Genomic DNA, 23,974 nt, shown 5'->3' with positions numbered 1-23,974 from the left:
TTGCAAAAATTGCTGAACTGCAATACCACCTGTGGTAGGCAGAATAGTGATCCCAAAAGGATGCCAATGTGGCCCTGGCCGGTATGGCTCAGTTGATTGAGCCTCATGCCATGCCCAGGCTGTGGGCTGGATCCCCAGTAGGGAGCATGCAGGAGGCAGCCAATCAATGTTTCTCTCTCACATCGATGTTTCTCGCTCTCCCTCTCCCTTCCTGTCTCTCTAAAATCAATAAAAACATACTTTTAAAAAAAAAAATGTAAATGTGTAGGTAATCAATCGAGTTTGTAAACACAATTTAGAAAGATTTAAATACCCACATTATTCATGTTTTTTAAATTAAGAATTAAAGGATTATAGTAGAGCCAATTTAGGCTTTCCAGTCATGCCTTAACTTTGGATGAGACAAATCCCCAGGCTTGGTTTCTTTGGTTATTGATTTTCTACTGCTATATAACAAACTACTAAAAACTTAGCAGCTTAAAATAACACCCATTTATGTCCTCACAGTTTCTGAAGGTCAGAAGTCCAGCGAAGCATAGCTGGGTTCTTTGCTCTGGTCTTTCCAGGCTGAAATCAAGGGGTAGCTGGCCTGTGATTTCACCAGAGGCCTGGAGTCTTCCAAACTCACAGGTTGTTGGCATTTATTTCCTTGCAGTTGCAGGGACTGAGGTCCCCACTTTCTTGCTGGCTATCAACTGAGGGCCGTTTTCAGCTCCTAGAATTGCCCACTGTCACCACCACATGGCCTTCTCTACAACATGAAAGTTTGCTCCTTTAAGGCCAGCAGGAAAGTCTCTCTGACGCTTCACATTCTTTTGAAGGGCTCACCTGATTAGGTCAGGCCCACCATGAATCATCCCACCTTGATTAACTCAAAGTAGTAGACCTAATCACAAGAATGATACCCCATCGTATTTACTGGTCCGTCCCACACTCAAGGGAGGGGATTGACAAGGCGTGTACACCAGCAGGTAGGAATCTTCAGAGCCATCTTAGAGTCTGCTTCAGGCAGCCATTTTAAAGGGAAAAATACGCCCTAGCTGGTTTGGCTCAGTGGATAGAGCGTCGGCCTGTGGACTGAAGAGTCCCAGGTTCGATTCCGGTCAAGAGCATGTGCCTTGATTGTGGGCACATCCCCTGTAGGAGGTGTGCAGGGGGCAGCTGATCAATGTTTCTCTCTCATCGATGTTTCTATCTCTCTATCCTTCTCCCTTCCTCTCTGTAAAAAAAAAATGAATAAGATATATTGAAAAATAAATAAATAAATAAATAAATAAATAAATAAAAATAAAGGGAAAAATACCTGCCAGTGCTATGGGATTGTGCTGAGGTTTACACAAACAAGAGCATGGGAAACCTCTGCCTCATGGAAGGCTTCGATAAATACCTCTGTTCCCCTCTTATATTATAGGTGCACAGTGCAAGCGTGTTGGAGAGACAGGTGGCCTGGAAAGAATCCCCCCAGAGGGTGCTGCGTTGGTCTGACCGCTCCCCGACCATCAGCCTTACCTTCACTGACTGTCACCTTTTCTTGGCAGGTGGGCATGAAGACTTTTCAAAAATGATTGATGAAGCTGAGCCCCTGGGCTACCCGGTCGTGGTGAAGAGCACACGAGGACACCAGGGTCAGTGCTGCTCCTGCACTTCCTTTAGGCCAAAGCGCTGCCACACAAGACCCTCAGGCGGGAGTGGGAGCATCGCTGGGAGCAACTGAGCTCCCCCTTGAGGAGCTTGCAGTGTAGTCCTTACCTCTCTCCCCTCCTTTCTGTCCCCACCCTTCCCCAGATGATGGTCACAGGCCCTTGACTTAACTCTGGTTTCCCTAACTCCACTTCCAGTTCATCCTCTATTCTTTCTGGAGACTCATTCTCTGAAACAGATCTATTCTTGTCATTCTCTGTTGAAAAACCCTCTAGAGCAGCGGTTCTCAACCTGTGGGTCACGACCCCTTTCACAGGGGTCGCCTAAGACCATCGGAAAACACATATATAATTACATATTGTTTTTGTGATTAATCTCTATGCTTTAATTATGTTCAGTTTGTAACAATGAAAATACATCCTGCATATCAGATATTTACATTATGATTCATAACAGTAGCAAAATTACAGTTATGAAGTAGCAACGAAAATAATTTTATGGTTGGGGGTCACCACAACATGAAGAACTGTATTAAAGGGTCGTGGCATTAGGAAGGTTGAGAACCACTGCTCTAGAGAGCCTGTGCTGCCTCCTAGACAAAGTCCATATTCCTGCTCATGGCACTGAAGGCCCGGGACAAAGAGCCTCACCTTCCTATGCAGCTTCTCTGGCCACGGGACCCTCCCACGTCCATTCCGGACCACTTCTCTTTCACCCACGCCACGTATTTTCCTCTCGGAAACCTCTGCTGGGAATGCCATCTTCCTCTGTCCTCTGGTGAACTTCTGCTCATCCTTTAAGGCCAGCTCCACCTGTCATTTTTTTCTCTCCACATCTCTGGCCTCCCTCCTGCCCTTCCAAAAATTAATTGCCCTTCCCTTTGTGTTCCCATAGCACTTTGTCCATGATTCTAGCTCTGTACTACACTTGATGGCAGTTATAGGTTATATGCCCTTTTTCCCGTTCTTCGTTGTGAGTTACTCAGGTCCTGTGAATCTCTGTCTCTGTAAGACCTACTATGTGCTCAGTCGGAGTCAGTAAATGTTGAAGAGGGTGGATGCAGCAGAAAGCAATCCTCCTTCAGTATGTGATCCGGTACCCAGATGGCATTTGGAGTAAGAGGAGGTATCCCAAACAGACACGTAATGAGCAATTCCTGTGATGCAGGGACCATGCAGTAGAAATAAACTAGACACAGTCACCTCTCTTAAGGATCTCCAATGTGAAGAGTGTAGAGAGTTGCATTGCAGGGTACGCTGCTGCAGCATGCATATCCAGGCACCTGTTGAGGAGCTTGAGCTGAACAGAGGGAGGGCCAACTCTGCCATGAGGCAGTGAAAGCTTCATTGGAATAAAAGGAGACTTTGGTTGACATGTGGAATGTGAACTGGAGGAAGTGAGCTGAGCAAACAAACAGAAGCAGGTGGGAGCAAAGCAAGCTGTGAGTCTAGGGGGGGTCCTGTTGAGGAGCAAGAAAAATGAGTGTGGGTGGCAAGGTGGGGCTCCTGATACTACTCAGATATGGTACAGAGCTAAAATGCAATGTCTCTCAACTAGTTGTTTTTTTAACCCCTAGAGTGCCTGGGAGCGTGATCATGCTCCTCCTGTCTTTCGCCAGAAGTGCCGGGAGCGCTATCGCGCTCCTCCTGCACAGTCACTATTAGATGCTAGTAGTTCACTCTTTATGTGGGGAAAAAAAATTTAAAAACCTTAACTCAAAATGCCTTGGCAATTTTAGCATAGTTCCTAGGATATTGGTTGGCACTCAAAGGGTTAATCATATATGCTTCAAATATGAGTCATATTTGAATTATTTATTCCAGTACTGCCGGCAGTATAGGAAAGCAGCAGGTCATCCACAAAAAAATCTGCTCTGCAGCTCCCCATAAGCCAACTGTTTATATAAGGTATTACAAAGATTACACGGGGAAATATGGATAATAGGTATGGGGAAGTAAGGAAGTAGGAGGCTGGGGTGGGACTCCATTGTTTGGGCAACAAGATTGTTAATCTTTCCATGTTAATGGACTGCATTCCAAGGTTGACTCTCAGGTCCAAGGTTGACTCCCAGGTCCCAGGGGCATATAACTCCCAGCCAGGTCAGAATTTAACCAACACAAGGCAATCATGGTTAACAGAGCATGATTAATATTTCCCATAACCATAGTTAGTCCCCAAAATTCTATTCTTGTCCCTAACATTTCCCCACTGCTATTTCTATTATATCTGTGAGATTAGTTTTAGATGAAAAGTCTCATCCTGCTGGACTGCATCTGCTTCTGCCTTGAAAGCAGTTCCCAGAGATGGAATACACCAAATGCAGGATCATGGATATATGTTCTATCAACTGAGAATTGTCAGAAAGATTGAAACAGCACATTCCTTTAAATTCTTCACAACCGTGGTTATGCTGCAACAGCAAGTAATCTATTGCTGCCCAATTTTCTAGAACTGCCCCCCTGACCTGGCTCAGCTGTTGATTTATCCCATGTATAGCCCTGGAGGTGGCGTTAGGGCTTTTACCATGCTACAAGCCTGCCAGGTCACTTCTACATTAAGGGAGCCTACCATTTACCAGCATAACAGAAATGGTCAAGGCAATATAGTCAACAGGGCTCCACAGGTGGGGATCGTCATTGCAGGCTTGTGCCACGGCCTTGAGAAAGTCTCTTTTGGGTCAGATCCTGTGTGATGTTTCTGAGGCATAAAGACAGTCAATCATCCTAAGGAACTGGGCCCCCGTTGCTGTTAGCAGGGATAAATAGTTACCCCACGTATCAGAAACCAACCAGCCAGCAGCTTAGTATGTCCATAACTATAAGGCAGTGATGGTGGACCTTTTGAGCTCGGTGTGTCAGCATTTTGAAAAACGCCTAACTTAACTCTGGTGCCGTGTCACATATAGAAATTTTTTGATATTTGCAACCATAGTAAAACAAAGACTTATATTTTTGATATTTATTTTATATATTTAAATGCCATTTAACAAAGAAAAATCAAGCAAAAAAAAAATGAGTTCGCGTGTCATAGGTTCGCCATCACTGCTATAAGGGAAGGTGTAATTATCAGAATAATTCATATAGTTATTAGCTACTGAAAGATAACAACTAGAACACTCAGTAACAGTCAGACATTTGCTACAGGGAACTACTGCAGTAATCTTTAGAGGAAACATCACTGCCTCTTCTTTCCAACATACAAAGATCCCTGTATATGACTTCCCAAAATGAATGGAATAATTCTTTAAATTAGAAATAGGTGTCCCAACTCCTGCTCACCAAATGTAAAGGTCAGTTCTACACAGGTTCCTCCATTGCCAGCTTCAGAGCAGTCGGAGTGGTGAGAAGCACATCTCAGGGTCCCATCCATTTCTCCTCCAGTTGGCCCATCGCCCTTGCTCTGCTCACGTCTGTCTAACTGTCTATCACATCCCCCCTCAAGAATCTTGGCTCTGAATTCTTTCACAGAAAAAGAGGTGCAGGGTCTCTTCTGCAACTGCTTCATGCTGAGGAGGGATGAAGTTTTTCCTTCAGAGCCAAGAGATCCTTGCTGTCTGTCAGAGGGATGATGCAGCCTGGCCACAGAAGGAGGTGACAATGGTGTCTAGAGGTGGTATTCCCTGAGTGCAAGTAGGGCTTGTAACCTGGTGGAAACAAACTGTGTCATAAAATTTAGTATTATTGGGCAAAAGTTAGAACAGCAAGAATATACAAATGATCTGGTGGAAGGAAAAACACATTTCAGTTCTAATAATTCCCAATTATTTTCTAATTCCCAATTTGAAACACAATTTTTTTCTCTCCCTAAAATCACCCTCATTTTTATTAAAGAGCCAACTTAAGACCAATTTATTTACTGTATTAAGTCTAGTTACGATTTGGCCTGATTGTTTGCATCAACACAATAAGAATAACATCAGCTAGTTGTTGTTTTTAATTGTGGTAATATATATAACATAAAATTCAACTATTGAATGCCTACGAAGTGCCAGGCATTTCATATTCTGAGGGATACAGAAAGGAACAAAACAAAAATTCCCGCCCTCAGGGAGCTCACATGGTAGAAAGGTATGACAGACAATGACAAGTTAAATAGAAGAATCCTGGCCAGGGAGCTCAGTTGGTTAGAGCGTGATGTGAGAGTGAACAGGGGTTGAGCCTTCAACCTGGGCATGTGCCCTGGCTGGGAATTGAATCGGCAACCTTTCGGTGCACGGGACAATGCCCAATCAGTGGAGCCATACAAGCCAGGGCTACATAGCATTTTTAAACATTTGAAAAATTGAGATATAATTCACATAAAAATTTACTATTTTGAAGAGTACAGTTCAGTGGATTTTAGTGTATTCACTATTATATATACAACCATTTCCATGATCTAATTTCAGGACATTTCCATCACCACAGAAAGAAAACCCATACCTATTAGGGGTCAATCCCAATTGCCCTTTCCCAGTCCTTGAGAACTAACCTACTTTCTGTTTTTATGGATTTGACTATTTTGAACATTTCATATCAGTAGAATCATATAATATGTTGCCTTTTGTGTCTGGCTCCTTTGACTTAGCATAATATTTTCAAAGGTCATCCATATTGCTTTTATGACTTACTATTCTGTTGTCTGAATACACTGCATTTTGTTTATCTGTTCATCAGTTGATGGACATTGGGTTGCGTCCGTTTTGTGGCTCCTGCTGCTGTGAACATTTGTGGACAGGTCAGAGTGTGAACATATGTTTAATGTCTCTTGAGTATATAACCAAGAGTGCAATTGCTGGGTCATATGGTAATTCTATGTTTAACTGTAGAGGAACTGCCAAACTGTTTTCCACATCAGTTTATGCCATCTTATACCCCCACCAGGACTGTACAAGGATTACAGTTTCTCTACATTCTCCCAACTGTTATATCATTCATTCATTCATTCATTTATTATTGATTTGTTTTATTATAGCCATCTTAGTGGGTATAATGTGGTTTCTTATTGTGGTTTTTATTTATGTTTCCCTAATGATATTGGACATCTTTTTATGTGCTTATTGGCCATTTGTATATCTTCTTTTTTTTAATATGTTTTTTTTTATTGTTTTCAGAGAGAGGAAGGGAGAGGGAGAGATAGAAACATCAATGATGAGAATCATTGATCAGCTGCTTCCTGCACGCCCCCTACTGGGGATCCAGCCTGCAATCCTGGCATGTACCCTGATGGGGAATAGAACCAGTGACCTCTTGGTTCATAGGTCAACGCTCAACCACTGAACCACACCGGCCAAATTGTATACCTTCTTTGGAGAAATGTCTATTTAGATCCTTTGCCCATTTTTCAATTGTATTATTTGCCTTTTTGTTGCTGAATTTTTAAGAGTTATTTATATACTCTGGCTATTATACCCTTATCAGACATATAATTTAAACATTTTCTTCTACTCTTTAGGTTGTCTTTTCACTTTCTTCATAGTGTCCTTTGATGCACAAAAACTTTTGGTTTTGATGAAATTCAATCTATTTTTTCCTTTGTTACTTGTGCTTTTGATGTCATTTTGTACTTGCCTAATCCAAAGTCGCACAAATTTATACCTATGTGTCCTTCTAAGTGTTTTATTGTTGTAGCCCTTACATTTAGTTTTTTTTTTACCCATTTTGAGTTCAGTTTTATATATGGTGAAATGTAGGAGTTCAACCTCATTCTGTTGTGTGTGGTTGTCCATTTTTCCCAGTATCATTTGTTGAATAAACTGTTCTTTCCCCATTGCATGTTCTTGAAACTCTTATAAAAAATCAATTGACCATCTGTGTGAGGGTTTATTCTGAGCTCTCAATTCTTTTACATTGATCTATATGTCTATCTTTATAACAGGCCACACCTCTTGAATACTGTAACTGTATAATAAGGTTTGAAATTGGGAAATGTGAATCCTCCAACTTTGTCCTTCTTTTTCAAGATTGTGTTAGCTATTTGGGATCCCTTGCATATGAATTTAGGGATCACTTATCAATTTCTGCAGAAAAGGGAATTAGCATTTTGGTAGGAAATGCATTGAATCTGTAAATCAACCTGAAGTGTATTGCCATCTCAATATTAAGTCTTTCAGCCCTGGCTGGTTTGGCTCAGTGGATAGAGCGTCGGCTTGCGGACTGAAGGGTCCCGGGTTCGATTCTGGTCAAGGGCACATGCCCGGGTTTCAGGCTCAATCTCCATTAGGGGGTGTGCAGGAGGCAGCTGATCAATGATTCTCTCTCATCATTGATGTTTCTATCTCTCTCTCTCCCTCTCCTTTCCTCTCTGAAACCAATAAAAATGTATTTTAAAAAAAAGTATTTCAATCTCTGAAAGATGGGATGTCTTCAGAAATATTTTATAGTATTCAGTATATAAGTATTATACTTATTTTATGAAAAGTATTCCTGAATGTGCTATTTCTTTCAATACTATTGTAAATAGAATTGTGTTCTTAATTTGATTTTCAGATTGCTCATTGCTAGTGTAGCACATAGTATCGTAGGGAAAATGAATAGGGAATAAACAAAGTCACAGCAATTTTTAGACTAGAATATGGAAATAAATTTAAAGAAGGCAGTGGACTGGTGTAGCCTTTGCCTTTTCGAAAGTGACTAATCTCATGGACCCTCATTTTCTTCATTTATAAAGCACAAATAGCTATCTTTGTCCTAATGGCTTCACAAGGCTAGTATGAAGGGTAAATTAAACAATAAAAAAAAGTATTTGGCACATCATAGATTATTAACTAATCTTAGTGCCCTTCCCTCACCTCTCATTTTTCCTCCTTGCCTTAAAACTGTAGCTCTTTTATTAACCGATGACTAAGCCCATGTTAGAACCTCTGCTCCAGAAACCAAGGAACAAGTCTCTATCTCTAGCCCCATCTCTGCTAAAAATCCTACCTAAGGTCCAGAGAACCCCCAATGCCTACAACTGAGTCCAAGCCCTCTGTTGCCAGATGACAGATCTCTTGGTGCCAAATGTCCAGTGTTAGGAGACATATTTCCAATCTTTTACACGGCTAGAGGCTGATGCCCATCACTCTTTTTATGAAGACTTCAGAAAGATCCCACTCCTTTTAAGACACAAATGTTAGGAAAACCATCCCGTATTTGCTAACAAGAATGCTCAGATTGGGTGTGCTCATGTCAGATCTGCAGAGCAAACCTATCAGGAACCCCTGTGAGATATATTAGCTGATATGCAAATGGAAAGCAGATGCCAGATAATTGCAAAAGCATTGGTCAGTCAGGCAGAAAATAAAGAATTTGGAGTAAAAAAGAAATGCTTTCCCAAGAGAAATAGAAGTATAGATCATTCCTTTTAGAATTAATAGGTGTCGCCAAATAATAAGTTTCTTATATTTAAAAAGAGAAAGGATGTCTGTCAGTGACTCACTTTTTGAACTTTATTGTAGTTTTCATAGACCTCAGTGTGAAATCATGCGGTGTGATACTTATCTTTTTTGGATCTCCATCTATTTTAGAACTCTTCTAAAGTATGTTCAATTATGTTCTGCTTTGTGCATCAAGTTCAGTAAGAAGTTTGGGGGATTTTTAAAACATGAGTTAGACATGGACCCTGCCTGATCCACATCCTCAGGGTGATAAGAGATGCTAATAACTGTTTTGGAACCCAGTTGACTTGATCCATAGGATTTTATTTTGACCACTTCTCTGTATTTCTGGAATACGTTATTATTTCATTTTGATAAGAGTGGTGGTATAGGGAGACAATTGACATTATTAAGACCTGAGTAAAATCAAGAGAAAACAAAGTTCAATAGCCATTTGATAAGAAGCAAAAGTCTAGTCAGAGAAGTAGAGGAGACCAAAGTGAGGCAAGTTCAGGAAGCATTGATGACTGTATCGGACAAGAGACGGGATGGCCAGGACAGGGTTCAGAGGCTGCTCTAACGTCTTCTCTTATTGTCTTTCTTCTTAAAGGAAAGGCTGTTTTCCTTGCAAGAGACAAACATCACCTCTCAGACATCTGCCATCTGATCCGCCATGACGTGCCCTACCTGTTCCAGAAGTATGTGAAGGAGTCACATGGAAAAGATATCCGGGTGGTGGTGGTCGGGGGCCAGGTGATAGGCTCTATGCTTCGCTGCTCCACAGACGGACGGATGCAGAGCAACTGCTCTCTCGGTAAGTGTGAGGCCCAGAGTCTGTGTCTTGGTTACAGGAGGCCACCAGGAGTTTTCATTAGGATGTTTAGACCCATTTAGTAAATGTGTACCTGTCCCACCTATCTAGTCAGAGCCTGGCTAGGTGCCAGGATCAACAGCTAAGAATTAGAAACAAGCCCTTTCCTGTAGCAGCAAGCAGTCCAGCAGGGGGACAGATGGTGTAAGTGCTGTGACAGAGGTCAGGCCAGGGGTGTCGGGACACTGAGGTTTGAACCCTATCCTATAGGTGTTAGGACTTAGCGGTCAGGTTTACACAAGGGAGTGACATGAGGATCCGTGTTTGAGAAACTGACATCTGGGTAGAGGATGAATTGAAGGCATAGGACAGGAGGCAAGGACGAGTGTGGAAGCTGCTGCAACAGCTCAGGCAAGAAATAGTGAGGGTCTCAACTAAGGCAATGACGTGACGCAGAGCAAATTCTGCTTTTCTATTACAATTGAAAGTTGTGTTTTCCTTATATGTATGATGTTATTAAAAAGCTAGAGTTTATGTTTGGGCCAAATGCATAACCCCACCCCGTGAACCTGTTTAATAAAGCTTGTTTTCTGTAGTGGTGAATGAAGATGTCCCAGAAGGCTGTCAATTCTTGTCCCCAACACAGAAAGCTATTGTCCACCTCATTAAACAAATTTTCATGTTGGCAACATGAAAAAGTACCCAAAAAGGAAAATGTACCTACAGTTACTGTTTCCTGAATCGCCAGATGAGTGTCCCAAGTCTAATGACTAAGAAAGAGACAGACATTGATTTTGTCTGTCCTTCATTAATCCTGGCTGAGCAGTTTCCATGAGCGGACTTTGGTAGATATTGAGAGTGTAGTGATTAATGAGAGAATCCTTGCTTATGGTCCACTAAAGGAGAAGACACGTAAAGAGATCATTGTAGGATATTGTGATAAAGCGGGGTAATAGAAACAAATTCTAGGCTCAGGTTGACAAAGTACTAAGTACCTAACATATTATCTCATTTAATTTTCATGATAATCATGTGCAGTGCAACAGTATTGAACCTTATGTGTTATTGTTTTGTCTTTTTTTTTTTAAATATGTTTTTATTGATTTTAAAGAGAAAGGTAGGGAGAGGGAGAGAAACATCGATCAGCAGCCTTTTGCACACCCACTGCTGAGGATTGAGCCCGCAACGTGGGCATGTGCCATGACCAGGAATCACACCAGCGACCTTTTGGTGCATGGTATGATGCTCAACCAACTGAGCCACACTGGCCAGGGCTGTTTTGTCTTTTTTAGTTTCTAACAAGGAACGCATGGTTTTTTTAATTATTCACATTACTTTTCCTGCTAAGCTGTTTTTACAGCCTTTTCTTTATATAGTATAATAGGTGGGGAAAGGACAGTGTTAAGGTAAAGACATTAGTTATTGGACCTGAGAATACAAGTCATAAGTCTTTCTAGGGAGACTAAGGGAGACAATTAAATCTGAAGTTTTAGCTTTTTAACAAATAAGAGCAATCAGACTCTTTCTGTCCTTGATATAGGATTTGTCTCACAAGCCTCTCCATCTCTACTTAAAAAATAATTAATTAATTCTGTTTTATTCTAATTATACAAGGAGTACATTCTCAATGTAGAAAGCCTGGAAAATATAGCAAAGTCAAATGAAAAGATATTTATCATTAATCTTACCGTCTAGAGACAACCAGTGTTAACATTTTGGTATTATTTCTTTTCATCTTTTTTTTCTAATAATATCGTTTTGCATGGTTATACTGCACAGTCTTTAATCCTACATATTTTTCTATGGGATCACAAACTCTCTGTGAGCATTATTAATGGTTGTAACATACGTTGTTTTCCTCTATTGTGAGCTACTTAGATTACAATTTTTCATTTATTCATCAACAAATATTTATTATTGAGAACCTACTATGTTCCAGGCACGATGGTTTTTCAGTGTGTTTAAATAACTCTGACATCAACATCTGTCTGCATCAAACCTTTTCTCTGTTACGTAAGATTATTTCTTAAGTAGTGGAATGACTGGGTCACAGGGTATAAGCATTTTAAGACTCTAGATAAGAAATGACCACATTGTTTTCCTGATGTCCTTCCAGACCTTTTGTGAATAATGAAAATGCCCTGCTCGCTGTCCTTCCTCAGCACTCCCCCTCCTCTTCCTCCTCGAAGGGTCATTTGACTTGCTAATCAGTGTCTGATATCATCGTTACATCACTATGCTTTCCCCACAGGTGGTGTGGGTGTCATGTGCCCACTGACAGAGCAAGGCAAGCAGTTGGCTATTCAGGTCTCCAATATCCTGGGCATGGACTTCTGTGGCATTGATCTCCTCATCATGGACGATGGCTCCTTTGTGGTGTGTGAGGCAAACGCCAACGTTGGTTTCCTCGCCTTCGATCAGGCATGCAACTTAGACGTGGGTGCGATCATTGCAGACTATGCTGTGTCCTTGCTGCCAAATATGCAGACTGGGAAGATGGCCATCCTCCCAGGCCTGTCCAGTCCCAGGGAGAAGAGCGAGCCAGATGGCTGTGCTGCAGCTCGGGGCGTTGCTGAGAGCATCTACACCATCAACAACGGGTCTACCTCCAGTGAGAGTGAGCCTGAACTGGGAGAGGTCCGCGGTCCCTCAGCAAGCACGCCGGGGCCCCCACCCCCCACGCTGCCCGAACCCAGCTACAACATTAACAATAGGATTGCTTCTGAATTAAAACTGAAGTGAATTCCTGCTTTTGTTGGCAGCATTTAAACCAAATCCTACTGCTTCCCTAGTAGTTTTGAATGAATAAAATCTGGACTAATGTGATTTCATTTGCACAGAAACTAGAAATCCCATCTGGGCACTTGACATTCTTTCTAACGATGATTTAAGCAAATGGCCTAGCTTTGTGGTTTTTACAAAGATAATCTAAAAACGCTCACCAGGAACAACATCCCGACTGATCCATTTGAGGCCGAGGTCTGCTGCAAGCACTTGGATATCCCGACTGATTTTAAGGCACTGACTGTGCTGCTGCTTCTAGCTTTTAGCAATAGAGCCCATTAACTCGGAAAAGCTCCTGGCAATACTTTACTCAAAAGCAACCACCGGATGGAGGCGTGTGCAAAAGAGGTGGAATGTGGCTTCAGTTATGTGCTTTTCAGTGTGTGTGTGTGTGTGTGTGTGTGTGTGAGAGATGCTTGGCGAATACACAGTTCGAATACTAGTAGACGATTGATCTCTGCTCCCCCTCCATCACCACCTTGACCATATTTCTCTGACACTCAGGATATGGTGTTCCAGGGAGCTTCCTCATTAGCATTTTCAATGAAGCACTTTGTAGAAAGTAAATTCACTGGTTGGCAAATGCCCTGCTTTGTCGCTGGGCCATTCTACAAATGCTTTGCCACTTCGAATTTACAGACCTGCTTCAACGAACGCCAGCCCCAGCAGCCTCTTGCACCTTCGCTGCCTTTGGCCTCCTCTGGAAATGCAATTGAATGAGCTAGTGGCCACACACTTTATTTCTTAAGCGTGCACTAGAACCAAACACCAGGGACTCTCTCTTCAATGGATGATTTTCACTTGTCATTCCAAAGCCATTGGTTTATATCCTGGAAAGCTACTGGACGATAATCACTTCCCCCCTCCTCTACTGAAACTTCGTGTACTGCTTAGCTGTAGGGGGTTTTCTTGTATGAGTCGGTATGTGGACCTGTTAGGTAGATAGAGCTATTGGAAACACACTCCAATCCCCTTGACATTCTAGTATTATCCAGGTTCCAGAGACCTGACCTGACCCACCTTTCCGAACTGGGGAGATGCGGGTATCAGGACTTACTCATTGCCTATTTTGGGGGGAGTTGGGTAATGTAGACATGACACCGAGTGCTTTTCATTTCCACTCTTCAAGCAGCAGCTGATGAGCCTTCCCTTGAGAGGTCATGGAAAGGGAGTGTTCCACTTTTGCTCTGTGGAGTATGAAAATGGGCAAGGCTACATTTTAACCAAATGCACCAAAACAGGACTCAAGGGTTACCATCATCAGGGTTATTTCCTGGGAGACCATACTCTTAAGCTGTGATGTTGCATGTGCCAAGAACACATAGAATTCCTGTTTGGAGTGATCTTTGAAACCATGCAAGGAAGGAGGGCTCGCAACCTATAGTCAGGTCTTGTTTTGTGTGTTTGTTTTTGTTAATCCTCATTTGAGGTTTTGGGTTTTTTTTTCCCCATTGATTTTTTAGGGAGAGTGGAAGGGAGGGGAAGAGACACACAGAGAGAAACATCGATGTAGAGAGATACATCAATTGGTTGCCTCCCACACGCGCCTTGACTAGGGTTGGGGTTCGAGCCTTCCACCCAGACACATGTTTTGATTGAACCCAAGACCCTTCAGTCCCTAGGCCGACGCTGTAACCACTGAGAAAAACCAGCTAAGGCAGGTCTTGTTTTTTACACCACCCCTCCCCAGAGGTAGTCCCACGCTCCATCACCCATTTTATTTATTGGACTTTTCTTCTAATGTTCTTTGGCTGTTAAAAAATAATCATTTCTTGAAAAATAAATCTACCCTTTAAGGACAAAGACTTAGCAGCACTGAAGAAAGTTTATAAGGAGACAGTTTCCAAAGACAATTCTGGAAATATTCTGAGTAAGGTCAGCTTCACTAGACTAAACATACATCTTCCCAAGGTGACTACTAGTATGTACTTTAAAGGCAACAACACCCACTTGGATGTATAAACTCCTGTACTTACTCTGCTGTAAATGTAAAATGTGTATAAGGTCAAACTTCCATTTTTTTCACAACATTTAAATAGAAACTGGCTTTTAAAATACTGTGACTAACATCAGATTTCACCAAGTATCAGTTGTACAACTGGGAAATCTTTAGCGCCATGTAATGGAGATGGACACTACACGGTTGTAGTTTAAATGCAGTCCCATGTGGGGTGCATGCCCCTAAACTGTAACCTTAGTAATGTGTCCTTTACAGTTGAAAATGGAATACTTCACCTTTATATAGGTAACAACATGTACCTTATGTTTACCACTCAGGGTAGGTTTAGAAGGATAGTTCTAGGTCTGTTCTCTCTGCAGTTGGCCAGATGCTTTCTTTGTAAACATTGGAACCAAGTGAGTTACATTTCACTCATTCTCACTGTTCAGTATAAGCCCAGTCTTCCCACTTTATCTAAAGCATGCTAATGGGCCCCATCCTGAGCAGAGCAGCTAGAAAGCGCTTCCAGATTTGTCAAAGGGGGCCCATTTTCCAGCGGCTCGTGACATCTGTAGTCATTGGCATCATTGCCTGGAACTGAGCCCTGTCTGGCAGCAGAGAAAGCTGGCTCACATCTGGATCACAGCCCGCCTCCAGGGTTTCCCAGACTGGCTGTGGACTCGGCCTCAGTCAGGTGGCAAGGCTGGACCACACTTGTCAGCTGCCCACAGGCCTGCTGGAAGGAACGTGGGGCACAGAGCCAGAGCCTGGTTCTGGCTCTCCCCTTAAACAGCTGATTGAACTTGTACAATCAGGTGGTCTCTGCACCTCCATTTTTCCATTCTTCAGGTAGGGAGGATGCCTGTTCTGTTTAGCTCTTGGGGGTGCTTTGAGGTGGAACTGAGTTCATTAATGGGTATGTATTATGTGGGAGGTGGTGGAAGAACATCTACCACATCTGGTTTTATAACAGTTTCTCCTCACCCCTCCTCTGAGGGAGTTAAGAAAGAAAGAGATCATGAAGTCTGGGCATTAGCACACTGAACAGTGGTAGAGGCCCTAAAAAAAAAAGGCAGCTTCTCAAGGGCTTTACAACCTGAAAGGAGTGAGGCTTGCAGTGTATTCAAGTAGCCTTCTGGGAGTATTGTATATAACCTGAAATTCTTGACTCGTGTATATCAACTGACAGTCTTTCCTATGTAACATAAATTGCAGTGTCTGTATATGGTCTTCCCATTATCTAATAGCATCTTAAAACTGGTCAAAACTTGAATGCCAATAACTCAGTCACTCAGAATACATATGATTCTGCACTTGGGAAAAACATCTAAGCTATCTGTCTGATTGCTGACGGGTGAGGGGTTGCCAGGGTGCAAAAGAAGTGGATGACAAGCTACTGGTCAGGCTCCCTGCAGGCTCACTGTTCCCAGCTACGAGGGCATTCCATGGCAGTGGGCATGGGCTGAGGAGGGACGGGAAGGGGAAAGATCTGGGATAGTTGTGTGACATTTCAGTGAGAGAAATAAGAAATTGGGATCATTTGGAATTCTAGTGGGAAGAAGGAAGAAATGGCTCTTCTGTTTTAATGAAAGGATTATGAATATGTATGAGAAGGGGTAGAGGTCCATTGAATTTATTCTGTAAAAAGATAATAGGATGTATGGGTTCCCATCCCCCTCTGTTGAAATGGGAGACACATGCCTCATCCCTTCGTTAAGTCCTGACAAATGCTGGTCTTGAGAACACTGAAGGTAAATCAGGAAAGACTGGAGGAGCCAACTGGAGCTTCGAAATCAAGTGATAGCTGACCCTCGCGGAAGTGAATGGACCAGCATAACCTGTGGGGAGAAGCCCAGAGCCACAGCTCCCTGAGGTGGGTGTAAGGAGACATCGCAGAGAAGGAAGCCAAAGTCAGTAAAACAGGGCACTTCAGCTTAACCCCTTCTTTTGCATTTGGAGGTGAGGCTTCTGTTCCTGTCAGTCTGTGCAGATGTTTTGGGAAGAGCCCTGACAGCAGCCATCTTGGTCACTGTCCTTGAAGTTCGTTCCCTTAGACCTGCTGCTGCAGCCTCATAGAAAACCTGGTGCTGTGTTTGACTGCCTCTGAGACTCAAGACGAGATCAAGGCTTTCCAAAGTTTTTACCCGGAAGACCATCCATCTCAGGAATATGTTGTTTTAATCCTTCCTTAAAACAGTATCACACTTCCATTCCAGGTCTATGGCTGAACCCTGCAGCTCTCCCTTCTAGAACTCACACCACAGAGTACGAAAACGTCCCTTTAAGCCTTTCCATTTCCTTCTCCAGTGTGGCTCCCGTGCTGACCTGAATCACTATCCTGGGCCTGGGGCTGCATCCCAACCCTGTTTGGTAGCCTTTCTCTGCCATTTCCTGTTCCTGAGGTGACACTAAGAAAGTCACCCCGTGAGCCAGATTTGAGGCCACAGGATTAACTGCATTTTGGAGACCAGTGCAGTCCCCATTTAGAGGGGGGATCTGAACCCCAGAAGCCAAGCTCACTTAGCCAGTCAGCAGCGGGGCTGGGTCCCAGGCAGGCGGACTCCTCATCCAGTTTGCATACTTCCAGAGGTGGCTCTGTTCTTCAAGGCGTCTAGCACTTGCTGCCATCCTGGCCCCACCCTCTGCCCATTCCCCTCCTGCTGAGCCTCTGCACTGGATCAGAATGGTGTGGATGTGCCAGCTGTGAAGGACTCTGCACTGGGATCACATTTAGGTGAGAGCCCAAGAGGCATATTTGAGATTTCCATGGTGCAAGCTGGCTCATGGCCTGCGCCTTCCTTAGACCAGCCAAGACCACGTAGCCCCACCTCACATCATCAGTGATGGTCTGTGACAGAGAAGGCCCCTGCAAGCCACTGAAGGCTTCCTTGGCACCAGTTTGGCTCTCGGTCCCTCACTGTGAAATGTTTGCAGTCTGTGGAGACCTCTGTGGGCGTCTGTGGAGACCTCTGTGGGCCTCTGCGGAAGTCCAGGGCTTAAAGGTTCCAAACTTCTCCCATCAGGCACATGTGAGGGGAACTCCTGACTGGTACACATTTTCTAGTTGCAATCAGCCACGAAGTTAAAGGCTTCCTCCCACTTCCCGTTCCACAGTGCATCCCCCTTGCTGCCAGCCACTAGGTGCAGAGTCCTCCCTGTTGTAGCCCATATGTCGGCTGGGGAACTCCTGCTCCACCCTCCACGCCCCCAAGATCCAGACAAGTCTGATGACTGGGCCTCTGGATCTCTGTGGTTTCTAAGGGACTTGTATTTTGGCAGTCACTGCTGACTCCAGACTTCTGCTACCTCATTCGAAGCAACAGTGGTGTCTCGTTCCTGTACTGCATCCGCTGAGACATGAAGCTCAGTTCCCTCCCCCATTTCCACACACACCAAAATGCAAATGAGTTAGTGTGTGTGCGTGCAAACGTGCCTGTGTCTCAGTGATGTGGGAGGAAATAGAAGACGTTACAGCAATGCAGACATGGCACCCCACTCCTAAATGCTCTTCTGACACACTACAGAGGAATCCACTCCCCTCCCACTCCATGTGCTACCTGTCTCCCTTGGGATAAACCAAATCCATTTATGTTCTCAGGTACCACAGTATAGGCATTCCTGCCAACGCTCTTACCTTCAAGATTTCACCTTCTACCATGGGTGGCTTATTAAAGGCATTTTCCTAAACAAAGATGGCTCCCTCCTCAAAGGGAACTTGAGTGCCATCTCTTCAGATGATACATTTTTCATTCCCACTGCACTAGTCATCACAACAACGACACTCACCACTAGTGGCCAGGGTTGTCACGCTTTACGGAAAGCAACGTGGACTAATGTAAATGGTGCCGATTTGAGCTAGACAACCCCAGTTCAGATCCTGACTCTAACTTACAGCTTCTGTGACCTAGGGAAAGTCACTTAATCTTGCTAAACTTTCGTTTCATCACCTATAAATGTGATAAACACAATCGTGAATGTGAACCACTTAACCACATGCCCGGCTTCCAGCAGGTTCCTTCCCTCTGGCTTCCTCCACTGTCAGCTATCAAACAGCTCCTGCCCGTGGAACATGGCTCAGTGCCAAGGGATAAAAGCCGGCAGGCAGCAGCTTTGCAGCTGGGAAAAGGAGATGCTGGGGAGGGTGGAGAGGGCTGGCGGCTGCTCAGGCATGCTGTGGTTTAGGTTTATTGATTGGAAGGTCCCATCCATCCTTAAGCTTCTACGATGCTATAGTGTAAGATATAGGGGGTGTATTTGGCTTAGAAAAATCCTGGAGGAATAGCTGCCTCTGACAACTGGGAGGCTGGAAAGCCGACGAGCAGCCTGACCTTGGGTGATTTAGCACCTGGTTTCCTTGGCTCTTCCTGTATGAGGTTTGCTGGCTTTGCATCAAATGGAAGGAGGCCGTGCCAGGGACTTGAATTAAATCTGTCAGCCAGAGGGTGAGGGGGGTGCAGAAGGCCGGCGGTCTGTGCAGGAAACCCTGATAGTCCAACAGCACCATCTGGACTTGGCAGGGATGTCAGCCCTGAGATCAGAAGGAACTAGCCAATAAAGCAGCTAAAATTCTGCTGAGTGGGACTCCCAGAATCTCCTATTTAGAAGGAACTCTGATCTCCTATCAGGGGAGAGCTGGGCTCCCTCTGCAGAACTAATACAGGTCTTGGTGAAGGCAGGACTAGGCAGGTGGCTGGTTTGTTTGTTTAGTCCCAGGTGGAGGTCCCCAGAATACCACTGGTGTGCAGGAGCCCGCTTGTACCAGCCTGAGGGAGCAGACTGTTAGATTTCCAGGAATCTTGTCAGCTGGTTAAACAGCCACCATTAAACACTAAATTATAAAACCTACAATTAAATATACTATATTAAAGACATAGGTTAATAAACACCCCAAATTCATCACTTTCTAATTATTTTGCTATCTATGTACTTGAAGTTATTGACATCTAATGTATTCCAATGGTGGAAATTCTATAATGTATTCCAATGGTGGTGTGCTACATGCATCTCTTCCCAACTCCATCGTTCAGTGACATCACGTTGGTAGCTTGAAACCAGCAATGGTGGGAGTATTTACCCCACAGAGATGGGCAAATACTGCATATCAAGTCCCCCCCGCCCCCCTCCAGAGAGCTGGTTGTTAAACATTTCCAGCACACCACTGCCACTGGGTGACCGAGGAAGAAATGGATACACCTAAGCTTTCAAACATCTTAGTTCTAGGCAGTCAGCATGTGTGATGTGTTTCTCAGAAGCAAGTTTCCTGGTTTAATGTGCAAAACCGACTAGAAGTAAAATAAAAACACTGGAAAACACCCCTCCCCTGCTTGGTTTGTCTTATCTCTCTGTTTTTTACACGGGAAGAGCCCTGACAACAGCCCTCTTGGTCACTGTCCTTGAAGTTCGTGTCTTTAGACGAGAAATCTGTTTAGTATGCTCCTAAACTTATGGACTCATCTGTGAGGTACTAGCTCACCTGTGGGCTGTACCTCAACTCATTTCTCTCCTGAAAGTGAATTGTAGCTTTTCCTACCTAATTGGCAAATTGAAAATGTGCTGTAAAAACATATCTTAACTAGGCACCAAAAGAACTCATTTCCAAGTGATTTGTACAGCAACAACGTTAACTTCTGCAAAAGAGAAGAAATCATTTATAAATGAATGTTTTGCTGTTTTTGCTTTTTATTAAAATTATTACTGTGTAAGAATAAAAAGAAAAAAATTCTTACTGTGGAACAGAATGCTTTGTTTGCCTTTGTCTCCACAGCTCTGTGTCTTTGGGTTGTTCTTTTAAAGTAAGAGTCACATGCTGAATCCACATTTTATTATGTTCATATCATAAAATAAAGGAAAAGCTTCATAGAAACTTCATCCTATTCACTTGCACACCAGCTGCCTTCTGAACAACCATAATTTTCCTTTCAATCGCAGAGTGCCATCTGAATTGTAATATTGCCAGCTCTCGACTGTCAAGATGATGGAGGAAAATACTAATGCGGATGATATGAGCTTGTCATGAGCCTGCTCAGCACGCTCGCCTGGACTGACATGCGAATTAAGATTCAAATAGCAAGTGAGAGCTGAACACCATTAAAATGGCTGTGTGGCGGATAAGGGCCCAGGGCACTGAACGAATCTGTGTACCTACCTAAGGAGTCTGACAGTTTGGACTGAACCATCGGGACTTGTGTTTGCATTACATTTCCAAAGGTTTCCTGGGAGAAATAGTGATAAGATGTTTACGATCTACCTGGGGTCAATACAGGTCTGAAACCCTTGAACCATGGCTGTTCTTCAACTTGTGGGGGTCCAGAGCACAGCCTGCATTAAAGGCGTCATGGGGACAAGGTTTGTTGCAGCCCAGAATGATGTGGGGTCTGCTCCTATGTCCTACCATTCATACTGTCCTTCCACCCAAACACTGGGGGATGTGACCTATGTTCCTGTTTGTGTGTGTGTGTGTGTGTGTGTGTGTGTGTGTGTTTTAATATGAAAACCTTCAAACTAGACAAAAGTGGAGAGAATAGTTTAGTAAATTCCCCAGATTTTAAAAGTATCAAAAGCTTCTATTTTTAAAGCATGTATTTCTTTTTCTTACGCATTTTAAAGCAAATCCCACATGCAGTGTCTTTTCTCCCCTGCACACGTCAGCATGCATCTCTTTTTTAAAAGAGGATATTTCTTTAAGCCTTTACCACAGATAGCACAATGAACAATAATGCCTTGCTAGTATCTAATTACCATATTCTAATTCCCCAGTTGCCTCAAAAAAGAGCTGCATTAGCTGCATTGTAGACTAGTGTGTGTGGCAGGGCAGGAGGTACCTTGAACGGGGTGGTGATTGTTTCCCCATCATCTTGACTGTGGCTTTGGCAAAAATCAGGCTGAAGGGACACCAGTGGGGACATCCTTAGGCTGGATCTTAGAATTCCTTTCCCTCCAGGAATAAGCCTATGGAACTTCCCCTTCTAGTTTTCAACCTCCCGTGGTCTTCCTCTGGGAATTTCGAAGCTTCCATGCTGCTGCCACCCACCTGTCACATTGGCCCCCACTTCAAGGCTTTTCCTGCAGCTGTGCCTTTCACTGCAGGCTTGTCATGAGGATTACCGTTCTTCCATCACAGGGACAGGCGTGGACAGGTCTGAGGTCGGCCTGTAGTGTGTGGATTCTTGACTTTGTGTGGAAAGATTTCACAATACGAATTCAGGTGATTTTGAGAGTATGTTTATTAAAGCTGGCGATAGCAAAGCAAAGGAAGGATAGAAGCAGCAATAGGCAAGGCTGCTTTGGCTCCCTAGAAATGTTATAGGAAAGAAACGAGCAAAGGTAGAGGGCTGCTGTCAGCTCACTGGAACGTCACAAGAAAAGGGGGCCTTGCAGACAGGATCAGGGGTAAACCCAGCACAAGCTGCTGCTGCCTGCTGCTCCCCTGGTGGCAAGTCTCATGGGGACCCTTAGAATTTAGGAGGAAGTAAAAAGTTCATGCTCAATAAGAAACATGGGTGCCCTGACCAGTTTGGCTCAGTGGCTAGAGCGTCGGCCTGCGGACTGAAGGGTCCCAGGTTCGATTCCAGTCAAGGGCATGTGCCTTGGTTGCGGACACATCCCCAGTAGGGGGTGTGCAGGAGGCAGCTGATCAATGTTTCTCTCTCATCGATGTTTCTAACTCTCTATCCCTCTCCCTTCCTCTCTGTAAAAAAATCAATAAAATATATTTAAAAAAAGAAAAAAAAGAAACATGGGCATGCTCTAGAGCAGTGGTTCTCAACCTTCTGGCCCTTTAATACAGTTCCTCATGTTGTGACCCAACCATAAAATTATTTTCGTTGCTACTTCATAACTGTAATGTTGCTACTGTTATGAATCGTAATGTAAAGATCTGATATACAGGATGGTCTTAGGCGACCCCTGTGAAAGGGTCGTTCGACCGCCAAAGGGGCCGCGACCCACAGGTTGAGAACCGCTGCTCTAGAGTGAACCCACGCTGGTATCCTTTGATGGTATTATCTCCCTTCAGTGGGTGAGAATCTTAGGGGAGCGTTTTAGAAGAATATCCATCAGCTTTCCAAGTACATTCTGTGTGTGTGTGTGTGTGTTTTATTTGTTTGTTTGTTCACAGTATTAGAGAAAAATGAATGTTGAGGGAGTTTGGAATTATTCTTTGGTCTGATTTACTGTTTTACTTTTATGTTGGGTCTGTCTGGCTTTAATGGGGATTTTGTTATTTGTTCCTGACTTCATCTATCCTTGGGTTTGGCTGGCACAAATGGCATTAATTGGGTCTCTGTCCTCTATCTCTTGACCAGGGTGACTTAAGCTATGTATTCTCTGGTTAGGGAGGAACGGTATAAACCATTTGCTCTTAAGTGTTCTTGGTTAGGGACTATAAGGTCTTGGGATTCACTAGCTGGCTGTAAATTGTTCAAACTGTTTAAGCTTGTTTAATTTTCTTGTCTCAGTTTCCCCATCCCACTGGCCTAGGAATTTTCCTAGCTTCTTACTATCACGCCTCACTCCCACCAGCCTCAACCCAAGCTGGTGTAAAAAGCTGTGTACCCTCAGTGAGTCACAGCTTTTCAGATTTCCCCAAAGGGCCTTGGCTTCTCCACTTATTAGAAAACTTTGGCTGAATCACTCCTGAGGTAAGTCAGAGAACACCTGAGTAGCAGCAGGTTGTGTCGCATCTAAAGGTAGTCCTCTGACAAAAGAGACATGGCAACTGAATGCACTGCTCACTCAGGGATTTCCTTTTGCTATAAAGAACATTATTAAGACAATTGGTAAAATCTGGAAAAGGCCTGCATTTTATTGTCTGATAATATCTATCAATTTTAACTTCCTGACTTTGATGATTTTATTTATGAGAACATATAAGAGGGTGTCCTTGTTTTTAGAAAATATATTTTATTTTTTTAAAATACATTTTATTGATTTTTTACAGAGAGGAAGGGAAAAGGATAGAGAGTTAGAAACATCGATGAGAGAGAAACATCGATCAGCTGCCTCCTGCACACCCCCCACTGGGGATGTGCCCGCAACCAAGGTACATGCCCTTGACTGGAATTGAACCTGGGACCCTTTGGTCCGCAGGCCGACACTCTATCCACTGAGCCAAACCGGTCAGGGCATAGAAAATATATTTTAAATATTGAGGGATAAAGGAGCAAAATGTCTGCAACTTACTTTCAAATGGTTCATATTAATGGGTATCCATAGAAAGAAAATGATAAAGCAAATGTAGTAAAATGTTAATATTTGGGGAATGAAGATGAAAGGGATGTGTGAATTCTTTGTGTGGATAGTCTGAATAAATCTGAAATTATGTCAGCCTCCTCTGCTGGGTTCACCTCTTCTCCATTGAATGTTCAGTTTTGAGGCATTTCCTTAGGCTCTCTTCTCCTCCCTAGGCGATCTCCATTCCCATGGTATTAGTTACCATCTACATGATACTCTCAAATTACTCTTT

General features: G+C 43.5%; 1 protein-coding gene across 1 annotated transcript in view; it reads left to right on the top strand.

The window, feature by feature from the left end:
- Positions 1-15,874, top strand: part of RIMKLA (ribosomal modification protein rimK like family member A) — a 33,373-nt gene extending 17,499 nt beyond the window's left edge. Inside the window, exons 3-5 of the mRNA XM_070404986.1 lie at positions 1,539-1,625; positions 9,588-9,791; positions 12,040-15,874. Of these exons, the coding sequence (XP_070261087.1) occupies positions 1,539-1,625; positions 9,588-9,791; positions 12,040-12,530 (782 nt within the window). The 3' untranslated portion in view covers positions 12,531-15,874. The remainder of the gene's footprint in view (positions 1-1,538; positions 1,626-9,587; positions 9,792-12,039) is intronic.
- The last annotated feature ends 8,100 nt before the right edge of the window (positions 15,875-23,974 follow it).

Source organism: Myotis yumanensis, unplaced genomic scaffold (genome assembly GCF_028538775.1).
Source record: "Myotis yumanensis isolate MYYU_CA2020_CCGP unplaced genomic scaffold, mMyoYum1.0.hap1 SCAF_2, whole genome shotgun sequence".
Classification (NCBI taxonomy): Eukaryota; Metazoa; Chordata; class Mammalia; order Chiroptera; family Vespertilionidae; genus Myotis; species Myotis yumanensis.
This window is presented reverse-complemented; position numbering and strand designations above follow the sequence as displayed.